Raw genomic sequence first — 13,389 nt, forward strand, 5'->3', positions numbered from 1 at the left:
TCCGGAAGCTACTTCCGCCTTTTTATATGTTCTTTATCTTTTTCAATTATTTACGCTGGATAGCCAGCGCCTCTTGATGCTGGCCGAAAGTAATTCGAGCTCGCCCTATCTAATCGGGTCATCGTAAAAACGTGTGTCGACGACTTTCCGGGAGACGTGTTTTGGCCGACGCGCCCCGTTTCCCCAAACGCTGTCATCGTAGTTTTGGCTGTTAGGGAAGTGGATTTTTTTTTTTTTGCTCCATTACCTCGGTGTTTTAGTTTTTACTCTGACTCCGTTTCGAGCGCCGTTATACACTGCCTGCGTATTACACGGTCACGGGCGCTGACTTTAGTTGTTTACCTGGTGTCGTTCGGGTGAGCCGACCTTGGTCAGGTTTTAATGTCTAGATAGGTAGATTAAGCTGTTTGCGCGGTGGCGAAAGGTCGTGGTGTCAAGGGCTACCACTGTGGTATATCCTTTAAAGGAAGCGAAAAATATTGATGTTGTTTATTGAAGCCACAACAATGTTTTGAACTTTCACTCAAAAGGAGGAAAAGTGCTTCCGGAAACTTCCGGAAACATCGCTATGTAGTGCATTTTGTCTGTGCTGTTCGTGTCGGAGAACATTTTATCCGATAGGAGGACTCCAAGTATTTCAACGTTTGGCTCGTTGCTTCCAATATCAGGATGTTTTTGGCCCTCTTTTTCTGCAAGAAAAATGGCCATCCGCACAACCAGAGTTGTAATTATTTTTGGAGCTCAACAAAAACTTCATAACTATTTCGGTGTCCGCTGGTGGCTTGTGTGGACCTAATAAGACGCTTAGATTGGCTGGTAACTGAACATTAGTGCCCTGAACTAGCAGTTTACTCTGAAGGAAGCTTCCGTGGAGCCAAATTTCATAGGTGTTTGCGTGTACGTAGAAGTTTATTGTTTCATTGGGTTGATATAAGTGAAGTATCGAAATGTCTTCATCTAAAGTTATTGCAGCTGGCGGAAGAAATTAGGCATTCCGATTGTATTTAGAGCTCAAAGTAATCAGGATAAATAAATAAACCACGTTTCAGATGCTTCGTCTCATAAAGAAAATTAGACCGTCTAATCAGTTTGTGTTCCATTAACATTCACTGCATTGTATTCATTGTTTTATTTTGTCCTATATAACCAACTCCTCTCTGCAATGTCAGTAGGCCCTGAGGGTGCAATAAATGAGCAAATAAATAAATAAATAAATTACCCTCTGGTTATAGTGGACACGCGAGCCAAAACACATTTTTAAGACCCTATTAAGTGCAGTGTTGTTAAACTCTATAGCTTTTAATTAGGAATGATTGCAATCAGTAAAATAAACTTACAGAAGAATAAATACAGAAGTATTACATTACAAGAACTATATTAATAATTCCTCACAAGATGCTAACAGGGGCACTTTCATTTTAAATGAGAAAGATTTAAAGCCTCAGTGTTAAAAACATTACGTCGGTAGTCATAAAATTCATCCATTGGCTGGAGGGAAGTGCTGTTATAAAAGTGGAAGTGACGTCACTTCCGGTAAATGAATGAACAGCTTCTAATGCTATCGCATCGCCAACGGATAAGGTAAGTAGGTGCTCCTGTGTTTTTTTTTTGCATGAGTTATCGCCCCAAACTGCAGCGCTGTAAATTCCTGGAAATAAAATTACCGTACTTAAGTACAGTTTGGCCATTTCAGCAGGCAACTCTCAATCACCGCGTGCCTCTAAGCCCAGGTATAGTTTTTGCACTCTAAACAACTATAATCTAGCATTTCTCAAGTGCTCTTTCAATTATGCAATATTTCTTCGACAGAAACGTCTACTGCGACGCCAGAATTTTCACTTTCCCTCTTTCTTTCTTTCTTTCTTCCTTTCTTCCTTTCTTTCTTTCTTTCTTTCTTTCTTTCTTTCTTTCTTTCTTTCTTTCTTTCTTTCTTCCTTTCTTTCTTTCTTTCTTCCCTTCTTTCTTTCTTTCTTTCTTTCCTTCTTTCTTTCTTTCCTTCTTCCCTTCTTTCTTTCTTCCTTTCTTCCTTTCTTCCTTCCTCTCTTCCTTTCTTCCTTCCTTTCTTCCTTTCTTCCTTCCTTTCTTCATTCCTTTCTTTCTTCCTTCCTTTCTTTCTTTCTTCCTTTCTTTCTTTCTTTCTTTCTTTCTTCCCTTCTTTCCTTCTTTCTTCCTTTCTTTCTTCCTTTCTTCCTTTCTTTCTTCCTTTCTTTCTTTCTTTCTTTCTTTCTTGCCGGCTGTATAACGCACAGATCCATCCTCTCAACGGTCCCGTGGAAGGGGGCACGCTGGTCACCATCGAGGGCAGCAACCTCGGAACGAGCGAGGAAGAGATTCGGGACAAGATCCTGGTCGGTGGTCTACCATGCGTACCCGTCGAGTACAACGTGTCCGTCAGGCAAGTTGCCCAAACGCTTTGAAAGTAAAAAGAGACCAGATGCTCGTCGAATCAGATTCAGCTCCGTATGGCCTATATTTATTATAAGAATTATTTCCACGAAAGTGTTGAGCATAAATTCACGGAATAATCGAGAATCGACGGCGGCAGGCAGTCTGAAAGGGGAAAGGACATCACTGCTTCTGATTGTTTAGTGTATCTGTCTCTTTCTTCAGTGTTGTGCGCCCTTTCTAGAGGGCCCTCGAAAAAGTGTGATAACGTTCCGGAAACCTTTGTCTCTAGCAACGTCGCTGAACAGGCCTGAGAACATGTGACTAAGACTTTGTGGGGCTGCCAATTGTGAATATTTTACAGCCATTTTTTTCTGCGGCGTCAGGAACATCTGCTATGACTTCTTTAGTAACAATACTTTTTCCCCCTTTTCACGTACATGAATAAAGTAAATGCAAGATGAGGTTATTTAAATCGAGATCAAACACAAGAAGCTACGAGATTCTGACGCCAAAAATATCCCATATTTACGCTTTGCAACGACATATTGTAGTCCCCTAATGTACCTGAGCTTTAAAATGAAAGGCACGAATCTAATTCCTTTAGTTTTCCTCTGCGCTCACTCTATTCAACAACGTGCAGAGAAGGCTCACATCAAAATAGCAAAGGAGGCGCTTTGTGATAAGACTAAGCTTATTCTATTTTGCACTTAGTCCCTTACTTGATGAGCAAGAACCGGAGGCTTTGGAAGCCATTATCTTAATACACGGCTCAAGGCCGGCGAAACTTGCCACGGCTTTCTCTTCAATTAACGCCGAGAGAGAAAGCTGGGTTTCTTGTTAAGGCCGATGCTGAAGAGCTGCGAGGGCGTTCAGTGAAACTGACGCTAACAAAGAAGGTTAAGATGAATACAAGAAAAAGGAAGACCGGTTTTCAGAAACTCCCGACTTTTTAATGGGAACGCATCAGGAACAGTGCCCGCGCTCGCCTCCTTATCTGCGCAATTTCCGCTAAATGGCTCTGCTCTGCCTATGCAAGAAGAGACGAGCCAAACACCCGAAAGACGAAAAGTAGGTCGCAAGTAACGAGATCCAGCTAGCACTCAGAAACAATTTACAAAAGTTCGAAAACCGTAAAGGTAGAATTTGTTTTCTTTTTTTTTTATCCTATACACCTTCCCGGGCTTGCTTTGGCTGCTTGCAGATGCGAGCTAAAAATTGTACGGCGCCTCCCACACCGTCATGGGCTCTCGATTTCTTGTCAACTCATGGATGTGCCCCGGAGCTGTAAACGCTCTCAACTAAGGAGGCATGATTGATTCTCTAGTTTCTTTCACGTCACAACAGCAAAAGGAGCACGCTCGATCTCTCTTATTAATCAGCCCGCTAAGAGGCACTTTCAGGCTAATGAGAATAAGTGTCCTTTACACACGCGACGAGCTCACCGGCTTTTCAAGAAAAACACATTTTGAGTGAAAACCAAGCCTTTAGAATGCTGATTTTTAGTTTTTGGTTTTTCTTTTTGCAGGTTTATAAATGGTAAGCTCATTAGCATTAGCCAAGGCATTATGCAGCCCAGACATTAGCACTAGGGTTCGGCGCGCACGTCTGGGTAACTTATTGTTGGGAGAAGAGTTATTTTCTGTGGAAAGGTACGAAGTTAGGATTGGTTAAGAGTGGTTGCAAAGCAAATTAGTTAAGACTCTTAGCAGTTAGTAAAACTTTCATTACCATATAAGCAAACAGCAACAGAACGAGGGGGTTCTGTTTTAATGGCGCATCAGAATTATATTCTTGCACACGAAAGTTCTCGTAAGCAAAACTTGTGCGCTTAGTCGACCAATTCACTTGATACAGCGACAAGAACTCTGAATACACAACGTTGTTAGCCGCAGATGAGGCGAAAAACGGCAATACGTATTTACCAGAGGTGCATAGAAATGGAGCGAGAGTTTAGTTTTGAGGAAAGGAAAGGTGTATTAACTGCCTCATTTCTGTGTGGACACCTCGATTTGGCCGTGAGGGAAGCGCGGGAGCGTGGAAGTGAAGGAAGGAAGAGAGAAGAGATGCCTTAGTGAAGAACTCCGGATTAATTTCGACTGCCGGAGGATCTTTAACCTGCACTAGCATCGCGCAGCGCCCACGCGCCTTTCATTACCATATAAGCAAACGGGAGCAGAATGAGGTGATTGTGTTTTAACGGCACATCAGATTTATATTCTTGCTCACGAAAGTTCTCGTAAGCAAAGCTTGCACGTTTATTCGGTCAATCCGCTTGATACAGCGACAAGAACTCTGAACACTCAAAGTCTTGCTGAACACTCAACGCTGTAGACCGCAGATGAGGCGAAAAACGTGGCAATACGCATTTACCAGTCGTGCGTTTCGCCTCCACCGAAACGCGGCCGCCGCAGGCAAGAGAAGCTAAGACCATTAATCGAGGGCCGTCATTTTTTTTTTCGTCCACGGCAATGTAAGCGAGTTGATTTCTTGAGCAGTATGCTTGAGCTGGGTGCTCACTATATATTTTAGGTGCATCACACGTTTCAGTTCAATGTATTTCGCTATAATAATAAAGTATGGCGTTCGATAAAGAAAAGGATCAGTTAGGAATTGTACACTCTTTCTGACTCTCGAACTTTCGTTTCTAGCTTTTTTTTTTATCAGGAACTCAAGACTTGCTCTATAGTTTCAGTGGTGTTACAGGGAGAAACGCACAATTTTTTTTTCACACAGAAATGATTATTCTGGAATTCTGTGCTGCAATCATGTTTACTGAAATTGCCTTCAACATTGAAAGGAATAAACGGAAAATGTGTTACCCCTTAATTAACTTAACTGTGTGCGGTAAGAGAGAAGCCTAAGCAAGATGCCGATAACATGAATCAGATTCCACCCCGCCAATTGAACGCATGTTTCATTCGTGCATCGCAGGGTGGTGTGCCGGACTCAGCCGAGTCCCCACGGTGCGCAGGCAACGTACGTCGTCATTGGGAACCGCGCAGGCATCACCAAGGCCCAAGAAAAGTTTCACTACAAGGTAAGATCGATGGGATCGGCACGTGGGACATGCTGCCCGCTCTCGACGCCGCTAGGAGAACAAGGGAGGGGGGGGGGGGGGGGGGGCTATTCAACTATTCATGTCCTCGCATGCCGCGTAACTACGCGCAGTTCGACCGCCGCGATGTCGGTGCCGGCGCAGGTATTATTTTTATCGTTTTTTTTTTGTTTTCTTGAGGGGGGGGGGGGGGGGGGTTACCTCTGAACGCGAACTGTAGAACGCAGCACAGATTGTAGAGAAAACGCTAGCGGAGGATATTTTAGCTGAAATGAGAAGAAATGGTGATCGGCAGGTGTTGTAATATGCTCAACTGACAACGAGCTCTTTGGGCATAGAGTTTGTCAAAATTTCCTGAGAAGAGGGAGGGGGGGGGGGGGGGGGGGGGGGGAGTGTGCAACGAGTGATCGTTCATTCGACATGGGCATCCCAAGGAATTCCTGAAGGTGGACTCTTCGCATTTGGGTTAGCTTGTGTTTGGCGGGAAATGCGGATTAAGTTGAATCAATACAACCTTTCTTCAGGCAAGCCTTTTGGGAACGCTTTCCTAATTTGCATATCGGCCTAATGCTAAGCGTTCGCTTGCGCAAAATTTGATAGAAGTAATGAACTCACTCTTAAGAGTACTAAATATGCGCACAGTAAATGTAATCGATGTGCAGCTACCATTCCTCAAGAATTTATACACGCACTAATATAATTTATACAAGCACTAACAAAGCCAAATACGAAATGTCCCGTTCCGGGAATACCCGCAATGGGTAAAGTGATCTTTAAGCATAGATGAAGGAAAGGCTAGGAGAGGCCCTGGCTGTTCGAGCTCCATGACAAAAAAAAAGTTTTGAACGATCAATGAGTTGTTTCGGCAGAGTATGCGTTTGCATTCGTGCTGTCACCGGACGGAGCAGGCTCTTACTGCTAAAGGTTTAGCTAAGACACAAGGACAGACAGAGAAGTAGACACCACAAGCGCTAACTTGCACCTGAGCATTTAATTTGTCCTTCCACAGAAACAAAGAAACCAACCCCCCCCCCCCCCCCCCCCCCCCCCCCCCAAAAGAACGACACCCTCACAGTGCTGGATACAACGCGGGTTCTTCTCAAGAAGTGCCTGAAGCTGACACCACATCACTCACACAAGCATCAGAAAAAATGACATGAGAAAGGAAGCGCACACAAGGCGAAAAGCATTGTACTATGACTAAAGGAAAGGCCAAATTCCTTCGGTCAGAATGTAATATTAATGAGTAAACATGACTTCCTTTTTATACCCACCAAACGACGCCATACTAATGCACGTAAGATGCATGTGTGAGATCGTCTGCTAGTCTAGACTTTCGCCACGCAAGCGGCGCATGCGCTAGCGCGCTGAGACGACGAGCCAACTGCCGAGGCTTGAAACAGTGTGACGAAACGGCCTCTCCTAAATTATCTGCTTCCGCCATGCCTTTAAAAGACCCGCATAGACGGTGGCTCCTCTTTTCTCCCTAGCTAATTTACTCTGGTAGACTTAAACCCCATAGACTTAAACCCCTGGTAGACTTAAACCGAAGACTTAAACCCTATACTAGAGAGCGAAGACGTAGTCAAGGGGGACCCACAGTCAGATTTAGTCTCAAGTATAGGAAATTGGCCGCGGTCACGAGATTGCACCGGCACAAAGCAGGAACAATTGGAGGTCCCTGAGAGGGACCTCTCGCCTTCAATGGGCACAGCTCAGCTAATGATGATGATGATGGTAGTGGGGGCAGGGCGTGATGTTGTTGATGATGATGGTGGATGAGCAAGAAAAGACTGTTACTGGAGGCTTGAAGGCTTGATGGAAAAATTTGTGCGAACCATCGCAGATATATAAAATAAAAAAAACATAGCTTAGAACACTGCATGGAAATGGCTTAGCATGTCAAACATCCAGACAAGGATTGCAATTAAAAGTTTTGATAAGTAAGCTAAATCTGCATAAATTTATTAATTTCAATTCAATTTCAATTCAGTTTATTGTCCCATGCACAAATGGTGACGCTCGAGGGAAAAAAGCCAGATATTGTGGCTTGACATGCCTCCCAAGTGCTTTCCTAATTCCAAGGGGATGCCAATAAAATTCATCCATCGGTGTTGATGAGTGCGTTCCGTTAAGTGAGACCTCACGGGCCGCATTCACCAAAGTTTTTCATAAGAGTGCGCTGTGATCTGGTGGCGCCTTCATGGAGCGGTATCCAATCATGGCATTCAACAAAAGGGATGCTGTGCATTCGCGAGCACTTAATGAGTAAGGATTTGTGAGTCATACGCCTGGGCATCAGATATTGTAAAAACTCCTCGGCATTTAAAATAACGTTTTGTTTTTGGCCAGCAGCTTGACCATTGGTCAAATGTTTAGGGGAATCCCCTAAGGTGGAGTAGATTTGTAATAAAGGAGTAATTACTCATTGACCTCCACCTGAGCGCCGCCATACGGCTACAAAGGAAAGAAACAGCTTTCTCAGAAACTTCAAAGTTAAAGGAAAATTCGTCTTGGTCCGGGGTTCGAACCCGGGACCACCGCTTCACAGCTTTCCTTTGTAGCCGTATGGCTGCACTCAGGTGGACGTCAATGAATAATTACTCCCTTATTAGCTTGACCATTGTACCTGATCAGCGCTTGAGTGCTCGCCATTCACAAACCGACCTTAGACACGCGAACTGCGTTTTCGATTCGGTGCGAAATTTGCTAACGATAGACCATGCATATCCCAGATTGTCACTAGAGTCCGCTTGTAAGGGGTGTGAGAATAACCGGCTCATTTGACTTCATCCATCCTGCTGTCACGGTTGCCAGGAGTGACATGCCAGAAACTCGCACTCAGTTCTTATCTGCTTGTAGTGTTTACATTCGTCCCCCAACTCGCTCGCATTAACTGAATGCGTTACACTATACTGTCAGCACATCAGAAGAGAGAATACATAATCCACATCGTTTTTCTGCTTTTCGCAAAGCAAAGTAAAGGCGTTCCTTCGCGCCACTCTGGGACCACAGCCTCTTAATTTCCTCGCCCGAATACTCGTATCGACTGCTCGGTTGACTGATGGATGCCTGGAGCGCTTATTGCTGTTGGTTCCATCGTCCTGTATGCGCAGTTTGTTCCGCATAAGTGTATTCTGCTGTAATATGTCGCATATGTTTTCCCCAGCGGCGCCAGTGAACCGTCATTGATATGAAAAACAAATGCAGGTCGTCTTCCTCTTCCGTGGGACCCTGACGTGCACGGTCATTTTATAGCTCCGCTAAATAAACAGCCCGTGAACATATTATTCTCTGACTGTTGGCTTCCGGCTTGAATTTGTGCTGGATGCAATAATACTGATGGATCACCGCGTATCCAAGTCGTTAAAAGGCCTCATCAGGCGATGTACACGTCTTTACAGCCCTAATACGCTTAGTCGTAAATAAGGAGCGCGAAAGCGCTCTGCTGAACTTCTGTTGGCAGCTGACGCTACTCGCTGCAATGCAAAGATGCAGCGATGAAGTGTTTGTTTTTTATTTCTCGCCTTCTCTCTATCGGACGGCAAAGCCGACATAGCTCGGGCGGGCCGAACGCTCGCTCTCTCTATAGGCAATGCCGTTATCGAGTGTGCAAAGCCAGCCCGCGCGAGGCCCACTTCTGGCGCGAATATGTATTCCAAAAATGCTTGCAAACTCGGGCTCCCGTCAGAAAGTTGCTCTACACGCCGGAGTTTTAATTCTCAGACGCGCATCATCTCGGCGCCGCGGAGAAAGGCTAAATCCTTCTCTTTGAAAGGCGCCTCGCAAATCCTCAACTAGCCGAGGGGATTATTTCCGACTCGGGCGCACGCAGGAGCTCCGTCAAGGGGAGATTGCACGAGCGTCCGCGTGCTTTGCGGAGGAGGATAGAAAAATATGATCCGCTCGCATTATGTGTAGAGCGGGCGATTACCACGGATTAAGCCTACCGCAAGCTGGGCAGGCTTTCCCTGTCACAGGGATGAACAGGGATAAAAGAATTAAAAAAATCGCCCCAACGCGACTCACCATACTGGGAACATTGAGAAATGCTGTCTCGCCGTGCCTACATTTATGACACGAGAGATTACAAGAGCGATCACTGACGTGAGACTCGCTCTGCGAATAACGAACAGCTAATGAACGGCGTGAGGGAAGCCGTGTCTGCGCCTCTTAATTCATTATCGGGCGATACACTAGGGGTTGAGTCCATCAACTATGCGGCTACGCGTCTGGCTCTCGTTAGGGCTTTCGTACTATGTCCCAAGTAAGCCACAAAAAAAAACGCACAACATGGAAAATATCTACTTTAATGTAGTCTCAACAAAGTTACATATATGCGGGAACCAAACGCACAAATTGTGCTTAATTGAATAGACCGACTGCTTTGCATGTAAGACTCTTAGTTTGCAAATTTAGCCTGTTTTTAAGCAAAAAGGCTTCATGCATGGAGTAAGCACCAAGTTTTTCTTCTTGGCTCCATGCCAGAATTGGAAGAGCAGAAGTGGTGTTTAGATTAAAGTGCTCATAACGGGTAGAAAAGAACAAATACGTTGTTTTGTTGTATAGTAACTACAGCAGGCCGCTATGACTAGTTAGTGGTGTTTTGCGTTGTGGCACTGCAGAAGTTCTCTTTATTTTGAGCACCAGGATGCCCACCGAAATAAAGGCATCTCATTTTGATTATGTCACTACATGCTTGAGATCTCAGTTTTTGCGCAATACTCCAGGTGTCTCCTTTATAGCGAATACCATGCACCAAGCGTCGGCCACGAATAAGGCAGTAAGGACCAAAATGTCGAAATGAAGAAGGATTAAAAGAATAAGAGTAGCCTCCCCGCAAAAACTCTAACAGGCTCAATCCACGATCGGTCACAGAAGCGTGCACTCAACGCCTTAGGTGCGTCCTGGCCATCGTGCGTCACATGTGTCATGTAGTCATTTTTTGCGCATTTAAGCTGCGTCAGATTAGTCAAGCTCGTTACTTTGACAAAACACAGCTGAGGCATAAAAGTACACAACTACCTTTGTGTGCAATCATCTTTTAGGAATTGTTCCGAATAAAAGTAGAAAGACCAGTCGGCCCACTATAACGAACACCCCTCGCACGCCGAGTGAAGCAAAGAAATGAAGAAATGTAAATCTATTTTTAACGCTCTTTAATTTTCAGTGTGATTTAGCTCTCGGTTGAGGCGCATTCGGCCGACGAGTATCCGTGCTCGACGGAGTACACTATGCCAGCGCTGTACACTGAAAATACACTTGTTGCATTTGTGAGTAAATTCGAAGCTGCTTATATCTAACTCAAAGGGGATCGCGAAATATATAGATAATTCGGTATATTGAACATGAGAATAATTGAGATTTTCTGTAACCTGGACACAAGAATAGAATGTACCCACACCTGTGACGCGCTTCCCAGAGCGGCATGTTGCCAGCCACCGTGCTCGCAACACATCGCTCGCTGTAGGCGATGCTGGGCTTAACCTGCTTCAGAGCTTGGTGGTTTGAAACTAGCCACTGTCTATCGTCCGATCAATTTTCCTCAGAGCAGAACTTTAAAAATAGGAGAATAACTCATTCAAATTAAGATACAGTCGGTTTCCGCGATGCCTTCGACAGCGAAGCGAGCGAAGCACGCCATACGTCGGCCGCCGCTAGGGTTTAGGCCTGCTATTTTGATACAGTTGTGGGCCCCGTAAGTTCTGCCTCTGAGTCAATAGACCCAGCATAAATTCCTGCTGCAGTGCAGCGCAGACAGTGCTCCGCTACTTCTTAGAACCATCAGCTGCGATCGTTGTACGCAGGTACCTGCATAGTATTAAGCAACTGTCGTAATATATTCAGCGTTTATTCCAAATAAAGCAGCGTTAATGAGGAGTTCAACGTAGTCTTGCTGAGCTCCACGTGTCCTTGCACACCCCAATGTTCACGCAGAGATCATCACCTGAAGCTGTAATGTCCAGGGCCACTTTACTATTTGCGTCCGAATACACTGCGCCATTTTTCTTCAGGCAACAGAGCTGAAGAAAAAAAAAAAAACACGCACTGCTCATGCAACAGTCAACCTCTTGTTTCTTTTCTATATTTATAGGCCTTTTTATATTTCCATGCATACTTCTCTAGATCTGCAAACTCCTGTAGTTGTAACCGTTATGACTGCTCTGACGAAGGCCAGGTTATGGTTGAAACCTTGGTCAACAAAGTTGATTTTTTTGCACGTGCGCTTGCCCGCCATCTGGATCCACCGCGAATATAGATTATATAGGGCAGAATTAAGCGTCAAATGGATGCAAGCGCAAGTTGGTAGTGTGCTTACCCGTCGGCTTCTATTTGATTGCGATTCCTCTGATCTTCACATTTCTCTTGTTCTTGGCATGCACAGCACACTGGCCGGAAGAAATTTATTTATTTATTTATTTCCTCAAAGGTCAAGGTTGAGACATTACATGAGGGAACATTACTCATCATTACGCATCACAACGCCTATTATGACTAATTGACGCATGACTCGGAGTGTACAGCGCTCTTCTTTTAGAGATTATGTTAGACCACGACATATACAACGTGGGCGGCACATGTCATAGAGTGAAATTCCCATAAAAACCTGTCATGAACCACTGTCAAGCGAAGGAAACGCGATGGTAATGCGTGGAAGAAATGGTGCCGTAAGGAGCTCATATTAAATGTGCAATGTGATATCTTAAACCAGCCAGCTTTGATCGAAGGAAGAGAAAGCGCATGGCTAGACATGCTTTCCTTTTTGTGTTCTCTTAAGGAGAGTGATGCTTAATAGAAAGAGCAATAACAGACAACACGCTGGTGACGTGTTAGCGAAGTATAGTAGGTATACAACCAGAAACATAAAACAGGCATTTCACGATTAAAGATTGCAACGGCGTTGCAAGCAGCCCTGCTCATCCAACCTTGCCCATAAGCTTGGGCATTCACTTGCGGGGTGTAGTGCTCAGTGACAGGAAATTCCACATACAGGGAAGAAGCAACTTTTTAGCAACGTTGCTTGTGCTTAAAAATATGAACTATGCAAGAAACGAAGTACTTCTGGGCAGTAGTAGTAATAGTAGATGTACGTACTTACGCGTTAGTGGCGCATCGACAAAACCGATTATTATCAGATAAATACAAAGTAAAATAAGTTACGAACATTAAGCAACATTAGGGTCTAAAATACGAGTACATAGCCTAAAGTATGGACAGCTGTCTAAAAAAACGATATACAGGTATGCGAATATTCGAATTTTTCAAATAGCGAATCGCATAGTATCCCTATCGAACCTGTGAATGAATTTAATAGTGCGCGTTAAACATTTGTCGAAGCGTATCGAATATATTATGAAGTTTTCGAATAGCTTTCCAATAACTCGCGCTAACTTCGGATGAGACAAGCCACGTGTTTCTTTGATGGCGGTCAGAAAAATAGGGCCCACTCCGAAGCTTCACAACATGCTGCTCCGACCGGTGTGCTAAGGAAGGAGGGTTCGGTGCCATGGCACGGTCCATTCTTTTGGCGGCGTTCTTAACGCTAATACATGACCTCTTAGATTGGATGATGCTACAGGGCTCAGGCAGGTTTCCGAAACCTTGCCTTGGTAATCGATCTCCGAGTTCATGGCTTATACGTAAATCTCACCCATCTCATCTTCTGAGGTATGCCTGTAGTTTACTTGCTGTCCTCGCAAGCTGCAAAAGGTTTTTTTTTTTTTCAGTATCTATGACACGACTGCTATGGAGTCAATTTACCTAGTTCATGCTGCGCATCCCCTAGCGGAAATCAGTGCTGCCTCTTTTGGCAGCTATTCCTACAACAACTCCATAAGTGGTAGCGTGGTACCGCAGCCTCGTCGCTAGCTTTTAACGGTGTAGCATGATTATTCGTTTTGTGCAAATATTCGGAGTAACGAATATACTTAAAAATATTTGATTCT

The 13,389-nt window shown here is 44.5% G+C and overlaps 1 protein-coding gene across 1 annotated transcript in view; it reads left to right on the top strand.

Annotated features, from left to right (window-relative positions):
- LOC149358978 (plexin-B-like) overlaps window positions 1–13,389 on the top strand; it is a 174,965-nt gene that overhangs the window by 120,666 nt on the left and 40,910 nt on the right. Inside the window, exons 17-18 of the mRNA XM_089571152.1 lie at window positions 2,250–2,395; window positions 5,320–5,425. Of these exons, the coding sequence (XP_089427278.1) occupies window positions 2,250–2,395; window positions 5,320–5,425 (252 nt within the window). The remainder of the gene's footprint in view (window positions 1–2,249; window positions 2,396–5,319; window positions 5,426–13,389) is intronic.

Source organism: Amblyomma mixtum, chromosome 2 (assembly GCF_055824585.1).
Source record: "Amblyomma mixtum isolate Tamu chromosome 2, ASM5582458v1, whole genome shotgun sequence".
Classification (NCBI taxonomy): domain Eukaryota; kingdom Metazoa; phylum Arthropoda; class Arachnida; order Ixodida; family Ixodidae; genus Amblyomma; species Amblyomma mixtum.